The sequence below is a fragment of the Bombina bombina genome, chromosome 1 (genome assembly GCF_027579735.1).
Source record: "Bombina bombina isolate aBomBom1 chromosome 1, aBomBom1.pri, whole genome shotgun sequence".
NCBI lineage: Eukaryota > Metazoa > Chordata > Amphibia > Anura > Bombinatoridae > Bombina > Bombina bombina.
In genome coordinates this window covers 1,295,103,827-1,295,122,811 of record NC_069499.1, presented here as the reverse complement: position 1 = coordinate 1,295,122,811, position 18,985 = coordinate 1,295,103,827, and the positions used below count along the sequence as shown (strand labels likewise).

Below are 18,985 nucleotides of genomic sequence, written 5' to 3'. Positions count from 1 at the left end.
CCAACATTAAAACCCTCCACCCACACAACCAACCCTACTCTAAAACTCACCCAATCCCCCCTTTAAAAAACCTAACACTAACCCCTTGAAGATCACCCTACCGTGAGACGTCTTCACCCAATCGGGCAGAAGTGGTTCTCCAGACGGGCAGAAGTCTTCATCCAAGCCGGGCAGAAGAGGTCCTACAGACGGGCAGAAGTCTTCATCCAGACGGCATCTTCTCTCTACATCCATCCGGCACGGAGCGGGTCCATCTTCAAGACATCCGACTTGGAGCATCCTCTTCATCCGACGGCCAACGACTGAATGAAGTGACGTCATCCAAGATGGCGTCCCTTCAATTCCGATTGGCTGATAGAATTCTATCAGCCAATCGGAATTAAGGTAGAAAAAATCCTATTGGCTGATTGCATCAGCCAATAGGATTTTTTCTACCGTTCTACCTTAATTCCGATTTTTTCATATTTTAGATAATTTTTTTAAATTGTAATTAATTGTATTTAATTTAGGTAATTAATTTAATTATAGTGTAGTGTAGGTGTAATTGTAACTTAGGTTAGGTTTTATTTTACAGGTAAATTTTTCTTTATTTTAACTAGGTAGTTATTAAATAGTTAATAACTAATAACTATTGTACCTAGTTAAAATAAATACAAAGTTGCCTGTAAAATAAAAATAAACCCTAATCTAGTTACAATGTAACTATTAGTTATATTGTAGCTATCTTAGGGTTTATTTTATTGGTAAGTATTTAGTTTTAAATAGGAATAATTTAGTGAATTGTAGTAATTTTATTTAGATTTATTGTAATTATATTTAAGTTAGGGGGGGTTAGGGTTAGGGTTAGACTTAGGTTTAGGGGTTAATACATTTAATATACGTTGGGGGTGGCAGATTAGGGGTTAATAAATGTAGGTAGGTGTCGGCAATGTTAGGGCCGGCAGATTAGGGATTAATAATATTTCAATAGTGTTTGCGATGCAGGAGTGCGGCGGTTTAGGTGTTAATATGTTTATTAAAGTGGCGGCGATGTCCGGTTCGGCAGATTAGGGGTTAAAAAAATTATTTTAGTGTTTGCGATGTGGGGGGGCCTCGGTTTAGGGGTTAATAGGGAGTTTATGGGTGTTAGTGTACTTTTTAGCACTTTAGTTAAGAGTTTTATGCTACGGCGTTGTAGTGTAAAACTCTTAACTACTGACTTTAAAATGCGGTACCAGGCTTGACAGGAGAGGGTCTACCGCTCACTTTTTGGCAGACTCGTAATACCAGCGCTATGCAAGTCCCATTGAAAATATAGGGTACGCAATTGACGTAAGTGGATTTGCGGTATTTCCGAGTCTGGCCAAAAAAGTGAGCGGTGAGCCTGTCATTTCAAGACTCGTAATACCAGAGGGTGTTAAAAAGCAACGTTGGGACCTCTCAACGCTGCTTTTTAACCCTAACGCAAAACTCGTAATCTAGGTGTTTGCGTTTAGAGACAGATCTATAGGTATATTTCTAGATAAACATGAAATAAAAAGTACATTTATTAAGCACATTGCACATGTGCCTTTAAGTCCCTTTAAGTACCAAATCACAGTCAGTCTCCCTTGATAAATGCAGACTCCTGCAGTTTAATTCTTGTTAATGTTCTCAGTTATTATAGCATACTTGTCCCTATAAATTTTCAGCTAATCCACCTTCTTATTAAAGAGCTGCCCCAAGGTACACATCAGAAGGTAATAACGGAGACAAGAAAACATCTGTCTGCCTGGAAACGCAGTATCACATTTTGCAGTAACCTAAGGGACTTTAACATGCCCAGAAAATCAGTATCCAGATGTCTCTGTCAGGCTACAGAGAGTCAAGATTTTATAAACGTGAACATGACAGCTTGACAGCAGCTTAAAAATGTCAGGGAAAACTCTGTTAAATTGTCCGGTTGTAAGGCCACCAGCTGTGCTTTCCAAGCAAACAGAAAAATAAAACCCCAAAAGCGATATCACTTGGTTCACATGTGCAACCTATTCAAGCACAAGAAGAATTTTGTGTTCAATGAAATGCTTTTCAGTATATTTAATGAACTAGCTTGATTTTTAGATTTGCATAAATTTATCTGTCGAAAAACCATTCTCAAATATATAAAGAAAATATATATGGAATTGCTTCATTCTTTCTCCATCATAAACCATGAAAAATAACTTTGTAAAATGTTTTTTTTTTCTGGCAAATATCTTAAGAAACTACATTTTATATTGGAGCTGTAAATTAAAGTGGTTTTAAGGGTTCAAAGATTCATCATCATAAGCAGCAGTTGTCGCTTTTTCAGAACATGCAATGATTATATATCGTAAATTTTAATTGAATTTACAGTAAAATAAAAATCAATTTAATAGAGCAGTACGAGCATTTTGTGCTTAACCCTTTAACTGCTGAGCCATTTCCACCCCTCCACTGAGCTGTTTTGAAGTTCCTAGATGTTGCACATATTTAACCATTACTGTAGGACATTTTCAGTGAGGAACAAACACATATTATATATTGGGGGGGTTTCGGCAGACTCAGCAGATTCACACTTTATTTTTATGTCATGTATAAATTGTGGCACATGAGAACTACAATAAAAAGTGTAATAAGGTGTATATTTTTATAAATAATTTAACAAATAAGGTTGCAAGCAACAGTCGGTGTGTTTTATTGTTACTGTAGTGATCACCTGGCTATTAAAACCTATTTAAGGACTTAGTTTTACAGAGGGGCTTTTTGTCATTAAAATAAGGGGTCTAGGGGTTCTCTAGGCATTTTTGAAGGGCTGTTATATGTGCCTAGAGACCCCCCTATTAAAAAAAATGTGTGCATTATATACCACCACCATTTCAAAGAGCATTTTAAATGCTGGGTCTTGGGGGTTTCTAAGGCTTAAGGGAGCTGAGATCGCAGAGTTTGAATACTTACCCACCATCCAGCTACCTTAAACTCTTCTGTCCACTTCCTGCTATCCAGGTTAATGACGTCACCACCATGTGCAGTGATGTCATCAGTATCGCATGATAGCCAAGCCAATGCAGAAGCCTTAGACACCTCATACGGGCCTTTAACTGCAGAGGGGGGCCATGATCAGCTCTGAAACGCCACCCCCCTTCCAAATGACGACATATGGTTGTCATTGACAGTTTTTAAAGATACATTAAGCACAAAATGTTTCTGATTCAAGTAGATCATGCAATTTTTAACAACTTTACAATTTACTTCTATTATCTAATTTACTTTTCCCCCCTTGAAATCCTTTGTTGAAAAGCATACCTAGGTAGACTTAGAAGCAGCAATGGACTACTGGGAGCTAGCAGCTGATTGGTGGCTGCATATATATGCTGTTGTTATTGGCTATCCTGAGGTTTTCAGCTAGCTCCCAGTAGTACATAGCTGTTTCTTCAACAAAGGATACCAAGAGATTGAAGCAAATTTAATAACGAAAAAAACTGTTTAAAACTGTATGCTCTATCTAAATCATGAAAGAAATATGTTGGGTTTTGTTCCCCTTTAACCTTTTCAAATGACAATTTTTTTATTATTGTTTTTCTACATAATAAATAAATAAATTATTTACACTTTACCCTGGGTATGGGGTGGTTGACATAAATCCATCCAGTGGAACTATTGACTTGGAAGATTAATGGTTCATCTCCTACAACTGAGTAAGTAATTGTGGCATTGATACCGGAATCTTCATCATGAGCCGTGACGTGGAGAAAGCTGGTTCCCACTGGGGTATCTTCTCTCAGGAAATCTAGAGTTAGAAGACCAAACAAGCTTATGAAATCCAATGTTTAAAGGGATATGGAAAATATTATGAAATTAAAGGGACACTGAACCCAATTTTTTTCTTTCATGATTCAGATAGAGCATGAAATTTTAATCAACTTTCTAATTTACTCCAATTATCACATTTTCTTTGTTCTCTTGCTATCTTTATTTTAAAAGCAGGAATGTCAATCTTAGCAGCCATGGATAGTGCTTGCTTATTGGAAGCTTACATTTACCCACCAATAAGCAAGCATAACCCAGGTTCTCAACCAAAAATGGGCCGGCTCCTATGCATCACATTCCTGCTTTTTAAATAAAGATAGCAAAAGAACAAAGAAAAAATAATAATAGGAGTAAATTAGAAAGTTGCTTAAAATTGCATGCACTATCTGAATCATGAAAGAAAACATTTGGGTTTAGTGTCCCTTTAAATGTATCAGATACAATTTAAGAAAAAAAAAACTTTCCAATTGACTTTAATTACAAAATGTACCTATTTCTTTTGAAACATTGCTACGATTCATGAAAGCATGTGTCATGAACACTAAGGGGGATATCTATCAAGCCGTCAAATGTGTTGCATTCGTCGGCATCAATACACTCACCTAACATCGCGGCCGCGTCTCTCAATACGCTCTCCTTAGTTATGAAAAACCTGGCAAAAAGACGCACACCAAGTACGGGCGATGAGCATCGGACTGTTGTTAACTAGCAGTCATTGATCTCGCGTCTATTCAGCTTTTTCCAAACTTTATTTATACCCTGTCACTAAACGCCGCCACTATACTAAAATGTTTAACCCCTATCCCGCCACTCCCCGACCCTGCCGCAACCTAAAAAAAGTAATTAACCCCTATTCCGCTGCTCCCCGACACCACTGCAACCTAAATAAAGTTATTAACCACTATTCCGCCGCTCCCCGATACCGCCGCAGCCTAAATAAAAGTATTAACCCCTATCCCGCCGCTCCCCGACCCCGCCGCAACCTAAATTAAAGTATTAACCCCTAAATCTCTGGCCTCCCACATCACTACCACTAACTAAACCTATTAACCCCTAAACCGTCAGCCCCCCACATCACCATAAACTAAATTAAGCTATTAACCCCTAAACCCGCTAACTTTAAATTAAAATCACAACATACCTATCTTCAAATAAATGTAAACTTACCTGTAGAATTAAAAAAAACTATTTTAAAATATTAATTAACCTACCCTAACTATTATACTACAATTAAATTAAACTACCAATTAAATTAACTAAATTACATATTAAAAACCCTAACCCTACTCAAATTATTTAAATATACTATTAAACATTGTAACAAATTACTAAATTACAGAAAAAAACACACTAAGTTACAAAAAAAACCAACTAAATTACGAAAAATAAAAAAACACATTATAAAAAATAAAAAAGAATTACACATAATCTAATAGCCCTATCAAAATAAAAAAGCCCCCCCAAAATAAAAAACCCTAGCCTACAATAAACTACCAATGGCCCTTAAAAGGGCCTTTTGTGGAGCATTTCCCCAAAGAAATCAGCTCTTTTACCTGTAAAAAAACCAAACAAACGCCCCCCAACAGTAAAACCCACCACCCAACCAACCCTCCAAAATAAAAAAAAACTATCTAAAATGACCTAAGCTCCCCATTGCCCTGAAAGGGGCATTTGTATGGGCATTGCCCTTAAAAGGGCATTTAGCTCTTTTACATGCCCAGGCCCTAATCTAAAAATAAAACCCACCCAAAAAAAACCTTAAATAAACCTAACACTAACCCCCGACGATCCACTTACAGTTATTGAAGTCCCGCTTGAAGGATCCATCCAGCCAGCAAGAAGTCTTCATCCAGGCGGCCTCTTCGATCTTCATCCAGCCGGCGAAGTCCTCATCCAGGCGCAAGAAATCTTCATCCAGACGGCATCTTCTATCTTCATCCATCTGGCGCTGAGCGGATCCATCCTGAAGACATCCGGCGCGAAGCAACCTCTTCATACGGTCGCCGCCGTAAACTGGAACTTCAATGCAAGTGATGTCAACCAAGATGGCGTCCCTTGCATTCCTATTGGCTGAAAGATTTCAATCAGCCAATAGGATTAGAGCTGCTAAAATCCAATTGGCTGTTCCAATCAGCCAATAGGATTTGAGCAGCTCTCATTCTCTTGGCTGTTCCAATCAGCCAATAGGATTGAGCTCTCATCCTATTGGCTGATTGGAACAGCCAATAGAATGAGAGCTGCTCAAATCCTATTGGCTGATTGGAACGGCCAATATGATTTTAGCAGCTCTAATCCTATTGTCTGATTGAAATCTTTCAGCCAATAGGAATGCAAGGGATGCCATCTTGGATGGCGTCACTTGCATTGAAGTTCCAGTTTATGGCGGTGACTGTATGAAGAGGATGCTCCGTGCCTGATGTCTTCAGGATGGAACCGCTCTGCGACGGATGGATGAACATAGAAGATGCTGTCTGGATGAATATCCAAGAGGCTGCCTGGATGAAGACTTCTTGCCAGCTGGATTGATCCTTCAAGCGGGACTTCAATAACTGTAAGTGGATCGTCGGGGGTTAGTGTTAGGTTTATTTAAGGGTTTTTTGGGTGAGTTTTATTTTTAGATTAGGGTCTGGGCATGTAAAAGAGCTAAATGCCCTTTTCAGGGCAATGGGGAGCTTAGGTTATTTTAGATAGGTTTTTTATTTGGGGGGTTGGTTGGTTGGTTGGGTGGTGGGTTTTACTGTTGGGGGTGTTTGTATTTTTTTTTACAGGTAAAAGAGCTGACTTCTTTGGGGCAATGCCCCACAAAAGGCCCTTTTAAGGGCCATTGGTAATTTATTGTAGACTAGGGTTTTTTTTTTATTTTGGGGGGCTTTTTTATTTTGATAGGGCTATTAGATTAGGTGTAATTCTTTTTTATTTTTGATAATGTGGTTTTTTATTTTTCGTAATTTACTGTTTGTTTTTTGTAATTTAGTGGGGATTTTTTTCTGTAATTTAGTAATTTGTAATAAGGTTTAATAGTATATTTAAATAATTTGATTAGGGTTAGGGTTTTTTAATATGCAATTTAGTTAATTTAATTGGTAGTTTAATTTAATTGTAGTATAATAGTTAGGGTAGGTTAATTAATATTTTAAAATAGTTTTTTTTTAATTCTACAGTTAAGTTTACATTTATTTGAAGATAGGGATGTTTTAATTTTAATTTAAAGTTAGCGGGTTGTTAGGTTTATGGGTTAATAGTTTAATTTAGTTTATGGCGATGTGGGGGGCTGACGGTTTAAGGGTTAATAGTTTTAGTTAGTGGTAGTGATGTGGGAGTCCAGAGGTTTAGGGATTAATACTTTTATTTATGTTGCGGTGGGGTCGGGGGCGGCAGATTGGGGTGTTTAGACTCTGGGTTTATGTTAGGGTGTTAGGTGTAAACATCACTTGTTTTCTACCATATAAAGCAATGGGATATCTGGCAGCATCGAACATAAGCTTTTGCTGCTTTCATTCTCCCATTGATTTCTACGGCATCCGCAGCCTCCAGGGTGGCGGATTGAAAACCAGGTACGCTGGGCCGGAATAGCCGCGAGCGTACCTGTTAACTATTTGGTAAATGGGAAAAAGTGTCAAATAGAGCCGAATGTGTATTCGGAATATCTGTAATGACGAAAGCATCGATCTGCGTCAGATTGAGACCGGCGGATTGTATGTTACGTCACAATTTTCAACATTTGCCGGTCTGTAGGCTTTGATAACTAGGTCGGCTCAATCTCGCAACAATTATGCTGCGGAATTCCGGCATATTTGCGGTTGAGGCTTTGATAAATATACCCCTTTATAGCAACAAAGCTTGCAACAATGCTTGTAATAATGTTATAGATGTTGTGCTCAAGAGAGGTGCACACTTCAGAACCTATCTTTCTGAATCATGTTCCTTTAAGGTCTCATCTAAGGGTTAAAAGGTACAAAAAAAGATGTTTATGTGCTCAGTCAGAAAACAGGAAGAGCTTTAAAGGGACAGTCTACTCCAAAATTTGAATTGTTTAAAAAGATAGATAATCCCTTGATTACCCATTAACCAGTTTTGCATAACAAACACTTTTATATTAATATACTTTTTACCTCTGTGATTACCTTTTATCTAAGCCTCTGCAGACTGTCCCCTTATCTCAGATCTTTTGACAGACTTGCATTTCAGGCAATTAGTGCTGACTCTTAAATAACTTCACGTGAGTGAGCACAATGTTATCTATATGGCACTAGGGATGCCACCTCGGCCATGTTTTCCTGGACAATTATGATTAACACATGCTGCAGGGTTGGCAGGGTGGTACATGTATTGTGCCTTTGGACATCACATGCATAGTGCTGATAAAAAGCACAATAGATGTTCCTCCCTGCACACCCTACAGCATGTGTAACTCATAATTTTCCAGGAAAACATGGCCGAGGTGGCAACCCTATATGGCACACATGACCTAACACCCTCTAGCTGTGAACACCTGTCAAATGAATTCAGCTAAGAGGCGGCCTTCAAGCGCTTAGAAATTAGCATATGAGCTTACCTAGGTTTACCTTTTAACTAAGAATACCAAGAGGACAAAGCTAATTTGATGATGATAATAATATATTGGAAAGTTGTTTAAAATAAAGTGCCCTAGTTAAATCATGAAAGTTTATTTTGGATTTTACCGTCCCTTTAATTTTTGTTAACGTCACCCGATGCCAACATTTTTTTATGTCATTGATTTACTGAAACCAAAATATAAAGAAATAATTGGAAGCTTCATAATATTTGTCAAGATTATCCAACCTGCTTCCTCATGCTATTTTTTTGTAAATGCCGAGTTATTTCACAAATACTGACAGAGTTGTGAAAGCTGATATTCTCACAACATAGAATTTGCAAACCTAATGCTTGTATATCTCTTAATGACTATCCTTTTAAAAGAAGCAAAAACAGAGGCCATGTAAAGATTTTCACTTGCAAATACAATTTTGCTGTATTGTGATATATTCTAAAAGCAATATTAGCTCATGAAATTTGATTTAAAGGGACAGTCTAGTCAAAATTAAAATTTTATGACTCAAATAAGGCATTCAATTTTAAACAACTTTCCACTTTACTTTTATCATGAAATTGTATTTATTCTCTTGGAATTCTTTGTTGAAGGCTAAACATAGGCAGGTTCATACGCTCATTTCTAAGCCCTTGAAGGCCACCTCTTATCTCAGTGCATTTGACATTTTTTTCACAGCTAGACACTGCTAATTCATGCATGCCATATCGGTGACATTGTGCTCACTCACATGGAACTATTCATGACTCAGCACTGATTGTCTAAAATGCAAGTCTGACAAAAAAAACTGAGATAAAGGGGCAGTCTGCAGAGGCTTATATACAAGGTAATCCCAGAGGTAAAAAGTATATTAATATAACTGTGTTGGTTATGCAGAACTGGGGAATGGATAATACAAATTCTAGAGTAGACAGTTATTTTAAGTTCATATTAACAACACTTACACAATACACTTAAGCAACAAGCCAAGCATCAAAATTAGCTTCTGAAGGAAGTCATATTAATATATCTATGTTTTTATGCTCAAGCATTTAAAGCGACCAAAAATCATGTAGATTTTAATCCACTCTCTCATCCTTTCCCGCCTCGATTATTGCAACTCTGTCCTCTCTGGTCTCCCCAGCTGCCGCCGAGCTCCTTTACAATCCATAATGAATGCCTCTGCCAGGCTCATCTTCCTTACACGTCGCTCTTCATCTGCTCCACCTCTCTGCCAATCCCTTCACTGGCCTCTAGGATTAAACACAAAATTCTCACTCTTGCATACAAAGCCCTCAACTGCACTGCTCCCTCCTATATCTCAGACCTTGTCTCCAGATACTCTCCCTCCCGTTCCCTTCGCTCTGCTCATAACCTCCTACTCTCTTCCTATCTTGTTACCTCCTCACACTCCCGTTTACAGGACTTCTCCACACTGGCTCCCATCTTGTGGAACTCTCTCCCTTGCTCCACGAGACTCTCCCCTAGCTTTGAAAGCTTCAAGTGCTCACTAAAGACTCTACTGTTCAGGGATACATACAACCTACACTAACCTTTCTTTATACCAATTCCTCTCCTCCATTGCACTCCCCTTAAACCCCCTTAGCATGTAAGCCTAAGAGTGCAGCTGTTTGTAGGTCACCTTCTTAAGAGCTGACTACAACAGTGCGACTATTGGCAGAGCCCTCTACCCGTTTGATCCCTACAAATGTTTTGTTGTACTCCGCCTATCTTTATAGCACTGCGGAATCTGTTGGCGCTCTATAATTAACCGATAATAATAATAATAATGTTGACAGTGTAATTTAAAGTTATAAGGGAACTAAAACAGGCTTAAAATAAAGATGATCTATTAATAAAGTAAAACATTTTTACACGCTACCCAATGAGGCTCAATTACATTCATAGCGGTTGTTTTCAAAACTGGGGTCATTGTCATTTTGATCCAGGATGCGGATATTAATCTGGCAAAGCCCAATCAGAGGCTCAGCAGCCTGGTCTGTTGCTTTGATGGTGAGCGAATATTCCTTCTGCTTCTCGCGGTCAAAAATCTGCAGCGTTGTTAAAATTCCTGGAAATGCAAAAAATAAAATAGTATATATATACATATATTTATTTATGTGAGTACGGTAGTTACAGGCAAACTTCAACACCCTTGTTTTATTTACTGGGGAACACTTACTTCTTAACAGTTAGCAAAATGGTAATGATTAGAATAGTATAGGCAATTCTTATTGTTGGTAAACTGTATTATATTAAATAACAGCTTTGCTTTATACAGATACATTTTTAACATTCCCAGACTACATCCCATCTGCAGCAGTCAAAGGGTCTGTGCCTTGCAATATTACCAGAAGACATATGTTTTCTCATTAGTTTAATTGAATGTAGCAATTTCAACTGGAATGGTAAATTGAACATGCCTAATTTATTTCTTTACTAAAATGAATAATTCTGCAGATCTTTGTTGGTGCTCTGTTAAAAAGAAACAAATTATTTAATGTGAATGTACAGTATATATGTTTTTTGACTGTAGTACTTTTTTAAAGGGATATGAAACCCAAAAATGTTATTTTGTGATTAAGACAGAACATACCATTTTAAAAAAAGTTTCAAATTTACTTATATTATCAAATTTGCTTTGTTTCCTTCCATGATATTCTGTGTTTAAAAGATACATAGGTAGGCATCTGTAGCACCGTATTACAGGAAATAAGCTGCCATTTCAGAGCTAGATTACAAGTGGAGTACTCATTTATCGCGCATCCGCAAATGGGCAAATTTGCCAGTTTGCAGGCGCAAGATAAATGATCAGCAATTACAAGTGGCTGGTTATTGCTACAGCAAGCTCGCGGTAGCAATTAGCGCTTCTAATATTAACCAGAGATCAGATTAAATGTGCCCCAAATGCCCCCAAAATACAATGGTGTGTGTTTTATTAAAAAATAAAAATTGTAGCATTTTTATTTTTCAATAAAATGACTGCACTAGGCAGCTTTTGGGGGCTAAAGTTGGCCGGTGTGAGTTGTTAGAAAACAAACCGGCACTAAAAAGTGCCTTTACATTGCTGTCTATGAGAACTGTGTGTTCCCAGTAAATATATATGTACGGTACATATATATATATATATATAAATGTATGTGTTAATATCTGTATATACACATATTAACCAATAAATATATATGTATATAATCATATACATATATATTTACAATTTGCTGCCATCGCTGGATGACTTACCCCATTCGCTGCACTAGTTCTCATGTTGTTTCTGATAGCAATAGACGGAGGCTCCCATTGGAGTCAATGGAAGCGCGCTCTATTGAGCACAAAACTTCCTAGCAATGACAATGCAAATACGCATTGAGGTCCACTTCAAATACCAGCGCACAATTGCATGCTCTGGTATTACGAGTGGATCACAAATATCGCGCTTGCGTAAGTGCAATTTTGCACTCCACTCGTAATCTGGCCCTAATTGTTCTTGCAAATTGATAATATTCTTGCAAAACTGATGCCATATGATGCTCCAGAAATGGGCCGGCTCCTAAGCATATGTCCCTGCTTTTTAACAAAAGATACCAAGAGAACAAAGAAAATTAATAATAGAAGTCAATTAGAAAGTTGTTTAAAATTGCATGCTATATCTGAATCATGAAATAAACAATTTGTGTTTTATATTCCTTACATACTATAATACTGCTCAATAAAGCTTTATCCTTTTTCACCTGTATCAGGATGAATGCTGAAAGCAGGCAGGGTGCCCTCTCTGTGAACAAGTCCATACTTCACTTGGCCATTCACTCCATAGTCAGCATCTGTGGCCTCTACTTGGAGAACAAAGGTGCCTGGCAGCTGGTTTTCCATGACAACCGCATGATTACGGTATTCTGCACACTTGAAAAAAATAATTCAGTGTTTCTTAAAGAAAACTCTTAATTAGAAGAGGAAAAATAGCTGGCATACAAATATAGGCTAACAATTTATTTAGCTAAAATATAATTAATGTGGATAAAACAATATATTAAGTATATATATATCACCTGCTGTAATGTGTAGATGATAATCTATTTAGTTTGTGTATTTACAATGCTTGATCATGGTGTAATAACACTAGTAATAAAAGCGTAAAACAAAGATCTGTGGTTGGAGAAATAGTCACAGCAAGTAATACTAAAGTTTTTTTGGTTTACTTTAAACAATTAAGCAGTCAAGTAAGAGATGCACAATTGAATTATGATCTAAACAGACACACACACATCTCTCTCTGAATACTGAGAAACCAGAGACACACTTTTTAGAACTCATGAATGTGCATTTGTATATATATGATATAAAATAATCCAAAAAGCTAAGAGCTTTAATAAAATTTTAGGAGATGTTACTTCCTGGCTCTCGGGATGTGTAAAGCTCTGTAATGTAAACTTCTAATATCATGATCTTGATAAGGTTTGTGTGTGTTCTCACTCTGCAGTAAAAAAAACTGGTCATAAGATGTCTGAATGGCATTTTCTTTTACCGTTAACAAGTAAATGTGAAGCAAGTAACACTGGCAGAGGAAGCAGGCGGCATGAGCGCACAATAAAATTAAAAGCAAAACAGGTCACCTTGCACGATGGGATGAAACTGGTAAGGTTGAATCTGCAGCAAATACATTATCTTGCACAGGTCATCATTCTGCAGAGAATCTGGCCTGCTGACCATAAATTGATAGACATACAGACACCAACATAGATAAACACACTGCACATACTATTGATGTATAAAATAAAGTAATTGTGCTTATCATACTTAAAGATGTTTCACAAACACTTTTCCTTTGTGTGTACACATGTTTTTCCTTGCAAACCTCACCCCAGCTATCTCTGGAAGAACTAAAAGGAATTCCAATCAGAGAGAAAGCAGGAAGGACATGACTCTTCCCACATTTTTCTTTGGTGAAACACTGAACTTTTTTCAAAACAACTTTAATAAAATAACTAAACTAGACACACATGAATGCATGTTTAATGTCAAGATCCAGGGTGTCCATACTCTGTTTATAACTCACATGGTGCATAGCCAGCTTAGCTTCAGTTCCACACACCCTCACTCCTCCAGTCTCCTTCCTTTCCAGGGTGGGCGGAGACTGTGTCTGAGAGCAACTCCAGATTCCCCCTCTGTAGCAGAGTCTCACCCACTTAAGGTGCAATAGTCCTATTTCTGCTCAGGGGAGCTAAAAAAAAACCCAGAACAAGCCACACAGAAATGTAAGCACCATGTGTTCCGCACAATATGAGGTTATCACACAGCAGGACCGCTGACAGGCTTGCATATAGTGTATTGAAGGAAGTGTTACTGCCCATTACAAGAGGATCTCACTATTCCTCTAACCGGACTGTGGTCCAGCTCCCCCCTCCAGCAAAAGCAGTGTTTACTGAAGCATTTCTGTTCTCTGCCCAGGGGGAACCTAGTTCCTCCTACAAAAATAGTGCAGGAACTCCGTTCTCATGTATTCCAATTGGACTTTACCCCCTGTATACAGTGCTTTTTTGGGGGGTGGGGGAAGGTGCAGGTACTCAAAAAGGAAGTGCTGGCACTCATTGATTATTGATTGACATATTGTGCTCAGTAACTTTGAGAAAAGCATAGGGACAAAGTTATTTACAATGCTTGGTATATTTTGCAGACTTCTCTATATTTAAATTTAAATGATGATTACAAATATTACCTGTTATGAGATGGTAGAGGTGGTGGTACTTATATATATATAGAACTAAACCCTGTGGATTTAGGCAGCCTCAGTTGTTTCTGCCTTGTCATTTAATCCCAGATAGATTCAACAGTGTTGAGATCAGGGCTCTGTGGAGGCCATGTCAGGACTCATTCTTCTTTACACATAAGAGAGTTCCTAATGACTTTGGCTGTATGTTTGCGGTCATTGTCATGCAGCAGAATACATTTGGGGCCAATCAGATTCCTCCCTGATAGTATTACATAATGTATAAATATCTGCCTGTACTTCTTAAAATTGAGACCATTGAGTGCTAAGTACTTTCCCACCTGGGTGCTACGCTGATTTGATTTTTTTTGATTTTTAAAATACAGGTAGCCCTCAGTTTACGCTGGGGTTACGTTCCAGAAGGAATGGTTGTAAATCGAAACCGTTGTAAATTGAAACCCAGTTTATAATGTAAGTCAATGGGAAGTGAGGGAGATAGGTTCCAGGCCCCTCTCAAATTTGTCATAAGTAACACCTAATACATTATTTTAAAAGCTTTGGAATGAAGACTTTAAATGCTAGACAGCATTATAAACCTAATAAAATAATCACACAACACAGAATATATAATTAAACTAAGTTAAATGAACAAAAACATTTGCTAAACAGCATTATAAACCTAATAAAATAATCACAAAACACAGACTTCACTTGCATTTTTCTGCAAACAGTTCTTTCTATGCATTCCACTGAGTTATAGACAGGAAGATCTTGTTCCTTTGAAATCTGCTTGATAGCTCAGGTCTGGTTAAACTGATTAATTTCAGCTTGCTTGGCTTTGCTGTAACACAAGCGGACAGCTCCACCTACTGGCTATTTTAATAAATGCACTGCTTCTCAATGCTTTTCAATAGCAGTCACATGACTGGAAAAAAAGGTTGTTATTCTGAAACGGTGTAAATTGAACCGTTGTAAAACGAGGGCCACCTGTATATATTTTTTTAACTTTTTTCTTTTCCTTCAGTTCCCTAAGACTTATACCATTGGAAAGACAGTGGGTCTTGGGGGTCTGTAGCTGCTTAGATGCCTGAGATACATGCATACATGCCCCCTTTCCCTATACTTGTCGTGATTCTTTAATAAAGTTGCGCAGAGACGTCATCACGTCATTGTGCGTGATGTCACTGCGCAAAACATGAAGCCCCAGCGATGCCTGTCACTATACAGGCCCGATCCCCTGGGTAGGAGCGGATGGGAACCCCCGGATCTCCCTTAAGGTGGGAGAGTGCTAGCGATGGCTCTGAGCCGTCGTTAGCACCTGACTGAGATAATTTGCGATGGCTCATAGACGTCATTAGCACTCAAGGGGTTAAAGGGACAGGAAACCCCAAAATTGTATTTCATTATTTGGATAGAATATACAATTTTAAACAACTTTTCAATTTACTTCTATTATCAAATTTGCTTCATTATCTTTTTATCCTTTGCTGAAGGAACAACATTGCACTACTGGCACATAGCAGAATAAATCTAGTTAGCCAATCACAAGAGACAAATGTGTGCCGGCACCAATCAGCAGCTAGCACCCACTTGTGTAGAATATGTGCATATATTTTTTCAATAAGGAATACAAAAAGAATGAAGCACATTTGAAAATAGAAATTAATTTAAATGTGTCTTACAATTACATGCTCTATCTGAATCATACAAGTTTAATTTTGACTTTCCTATCCCTTTATTTCTGACCAAATCCCCAACTCCAATTGCAGATATGCAGTAGGAAACTTACAAGGAGCCTCCACTATGCTTCACTATTGCCTGAAAACACTTGTTCTTGTACAGCTCTCCAGCCCTTAAGCAAATAAACTGCCTTCTGCTACTGCCAAATATTTCCATTTTTCTGCACCCAGTTTCTGTGTTTTCATCCACAGTTGAGTCGTTTGGCCTCATTTCCACATCAGAGGTTTGGCTTTTTTGCCTACAAGTTTTCCATGAAGACCATTTCTGACCAGACTTCTCAAGACAGTAGATGGGTGTACCAGGGTTCCATTGGTTTCTGCCAATTCCGAGCTGATAGCACTGCTGGACATCTTCTCATTGCAAGGAAAGTAAGCACAATGTGTCTTTCTTCTGCTGCATTGTTTCCTTGGCTAGCAACTGCATCTATGGTCCTCAATATTGCCATTTCTTTCTTTTTCAGAAGAGCATAAACAACACATTTGGAAACCCCTGTCTGCCTTGAAATTTCAGCCTGGAAGAGACCTTGCTGATGCAGTACTACTTTGTGTCTTGTTGTTGTGCTTAGTCTTGCCATGGTGTATGACTTTTGACATGAAACCATCTTCAGCAATGGAGCGTTGTTTTATATCTCCTACACAGTTGTTTCTGTTTCTTTTAATGATTTTGTTTGAACCTATATATTTAATTGATGGTCATTAGTACCTATTTGGTATAATTTTCTAACCATGCACTATATGCCTACAAATTCTTGACTTTGTGCAAGTTTACCTAGAAAAATTGATGCCGTTTTGAAGGCAAAGGTTGGTCACACAAAATATTGATTTGATTTTGATCTTTCTTCTGTTCACTCACTTTAAAGTTTGTTAACTGATAAAATTAAACTATCAAATTAAAGGGACATGAAACCCAAAATCTTTCTTTCATGGGGGTCGATCCGATAAAAATCGTCGCCCGCAAAAGCTGGCAACGCCAATATTTGCACGGGTTTGGTATCACATATACGGCATAACTTAGAAGTTATGCGCGTATATTTCTGCCGTCGCCTGTAGTTTTTTGGGCCATAGGCAAGTATACCAAACCAGCGCAGTTTGGTATCCAATATACAGCGTAAGGACTTACGTGGCGAAAATGGAGAAATCTTACTCCATTTTCACCTCGCCACAAAAAGCAGCCTTAAGAAGCCTTACGCTGACTATTGGAGCCCCGTAACTCCCTAAACTAGCTGCTAAATAAACCTAACACCTAACGCATGCGCAATGTCTATCTACCTGTCAACCGCGATCTGCTAAATAAAACCTGTCAACCGCGATCCCCTGCCGAAATCCCTAATAAAGTATTTAACCCCTAAACCGCCGCCATCTACATAAACTAACCCCCTACTGTGAGCCCCTAAAACCGCCACCATCTAACTGATCTATCCCCTACTCGTAGCCCCTAAAACCGCCACCATCTAACAGATCTATCCCCTAATGTGAGCCCCTAAAACCGCCACCATCTACCTGATTTATCCCCTAATCTGACCCCTTACACCGCCGCCAGCTATATTAATATTATTAACCCCTAATCTAATATCCATAAAGTAATAAGCTCTATTACCAGCCCTTAAAAGGGCCTTTTGCGGGGCTTTGCCCCAAAGTTAACCGCTCTTTTGCCCTATAACCTGCCCTCCCTACACCGCCGCCACCTATATTAATGGTATTAACCCCTAATGTAAGCCCCTTACACCGCCGCCATCTATATTAAAATTATTAACCCCTAATTTAATCTACCTACCCCGCCGCCAGCTATATTATCTATATTAACCCTAAGTATATTATAGTTAATATAGTTATTACATTATATATATTAACTATATTAACCCTATTTATATTAGGGTTAATATAGTTACTCTAGTATTTATATTAACTATATTAACTCTATCTAACCCTAACACCCCTAACTAAATTCTTATTAAATAAATCTAATTTATATTATAAACTAAAATATTCCTATTTAAATCTAAATACTTACCTATAAAATAAACCCTAAGATAGCTACAATATAATTAATAATTACATTGTAGCTATGTTAGGGTTTATATTTACCAGCCCTTAAAAGGGCCTTTTGTGGGGGCATGCCCCAAAGAAAACTGCTCTTTTGCCTGAAAAAAAAAACACAATACCACCCCCCAACATTACAACCCACCATCCACATACCCCTAATCTAACCAAAAAACCCCTTAAATAAACCTAACACTACCTCCCTGAAGATCTCCCTACCTTGTCTTCACCACACCGGGCTGAACTCCTCATCCGATCCGGGCGATGTCTTTATCCAAGCGGCAGCAAAGTCTTCTTCCATCCGGCAGCATCTTCCATCAAACGGCATCTTCAATCTTCATTTGTCGCTCCTCCGACGCGGAGCATCCATCCCGGCCGACGACTGAACGACGAATGAGGTACCTTTAAATGACGTCATCCAAGATGGCGTCCGTCGAATTCCGATTGGCTGATAGGATTCTATCAGCCAATCGGAATTAAGGTAGAAAAATCTGATTGGCTGACTGAACCAATCAGATTTTTCTACCTTAATTCCGATTGGCTGATAGAATCCTATCAGCCAATCGGAATTCGACGGAACGCCATCTTGGATGACGTCATTTAAAGGTACCTCATTCGTCGTTCAGTCGTCGGCCGGGATGGATGCTCCGCGTCGGTGGAGAGAAGATTGAAGATGCCGCTTGATGGAAGATGCTGGCGGATGGAAGAAGACTTTGCTGCCGCTTGGATAAAAACATTGCCGGGATGAAGATTTCTTCTTTACCGCTTGGATAGACATCACCCGGATCGGATGAGGAGTTCGGCCCGGCGTGGTGAAGATAAGGTAGGGAGATCTTCAGGGGGGTAGTGTTAGGTTTATTTAAGGGGGGTTTGGGTTAGATTAGGGGTATGTGGGTGGTGGGTTGTAATGTTGGGGGGTGGTATTGTGTTTTTTTTTCAGGCAAAAGAGCAGTTTTCTTTGGGGCATGCCCCCACAAAAGGCCCTTTTAAGGGCTGGTAAGGTAAAAGAGCTTTGAACTTTTTTTAATTTAGAATAGGGTAGGGAATTTTTTTTATTTTGGGGGGCTTTATTATTTTATTAGGGGGCTTAGAATAGGTGTAATTAGCTTAAAAATCTTGTAATCTTTTTTTTATTTTTTGTAATTTAGTGTTTGTTTTTTTCTGTAATTT

At 38.3% G+C, this 18,985-nt stretch overlaps 1 protein-coding gene across 1 annotated transcript in view; it reads right to left on the bottom strand.

Moving 5' to 3' along the window:
• LOC128664432 (neural-cadherin-like) overlaps window positions 1-18,985 on the bottom strand; it is a 183,018-nt gene that overhangs the window by 73,342 nt on the left and 90,691 nt on the right. The window contains exons 9-11 of the mRNA XM_053719265.1: window positions 12,064-12,232; window positions 10,236-10,406; window positions 3,594-3,766 (exon numbers count right to left, since the gene is read on the bottom strand). Of these exons, the coding sequence (XP_053575240.1) occupies window positions 3,594-3,766; window positions 10,236-10,406; window positions 12,064-12,232 (513 nt within the window). The remainder of the gene's footprint in view (window positions 1-3,593; window positions 3,767-10,235; window positions 10,407-12,063; window positions 12,233-18,985) is intronic.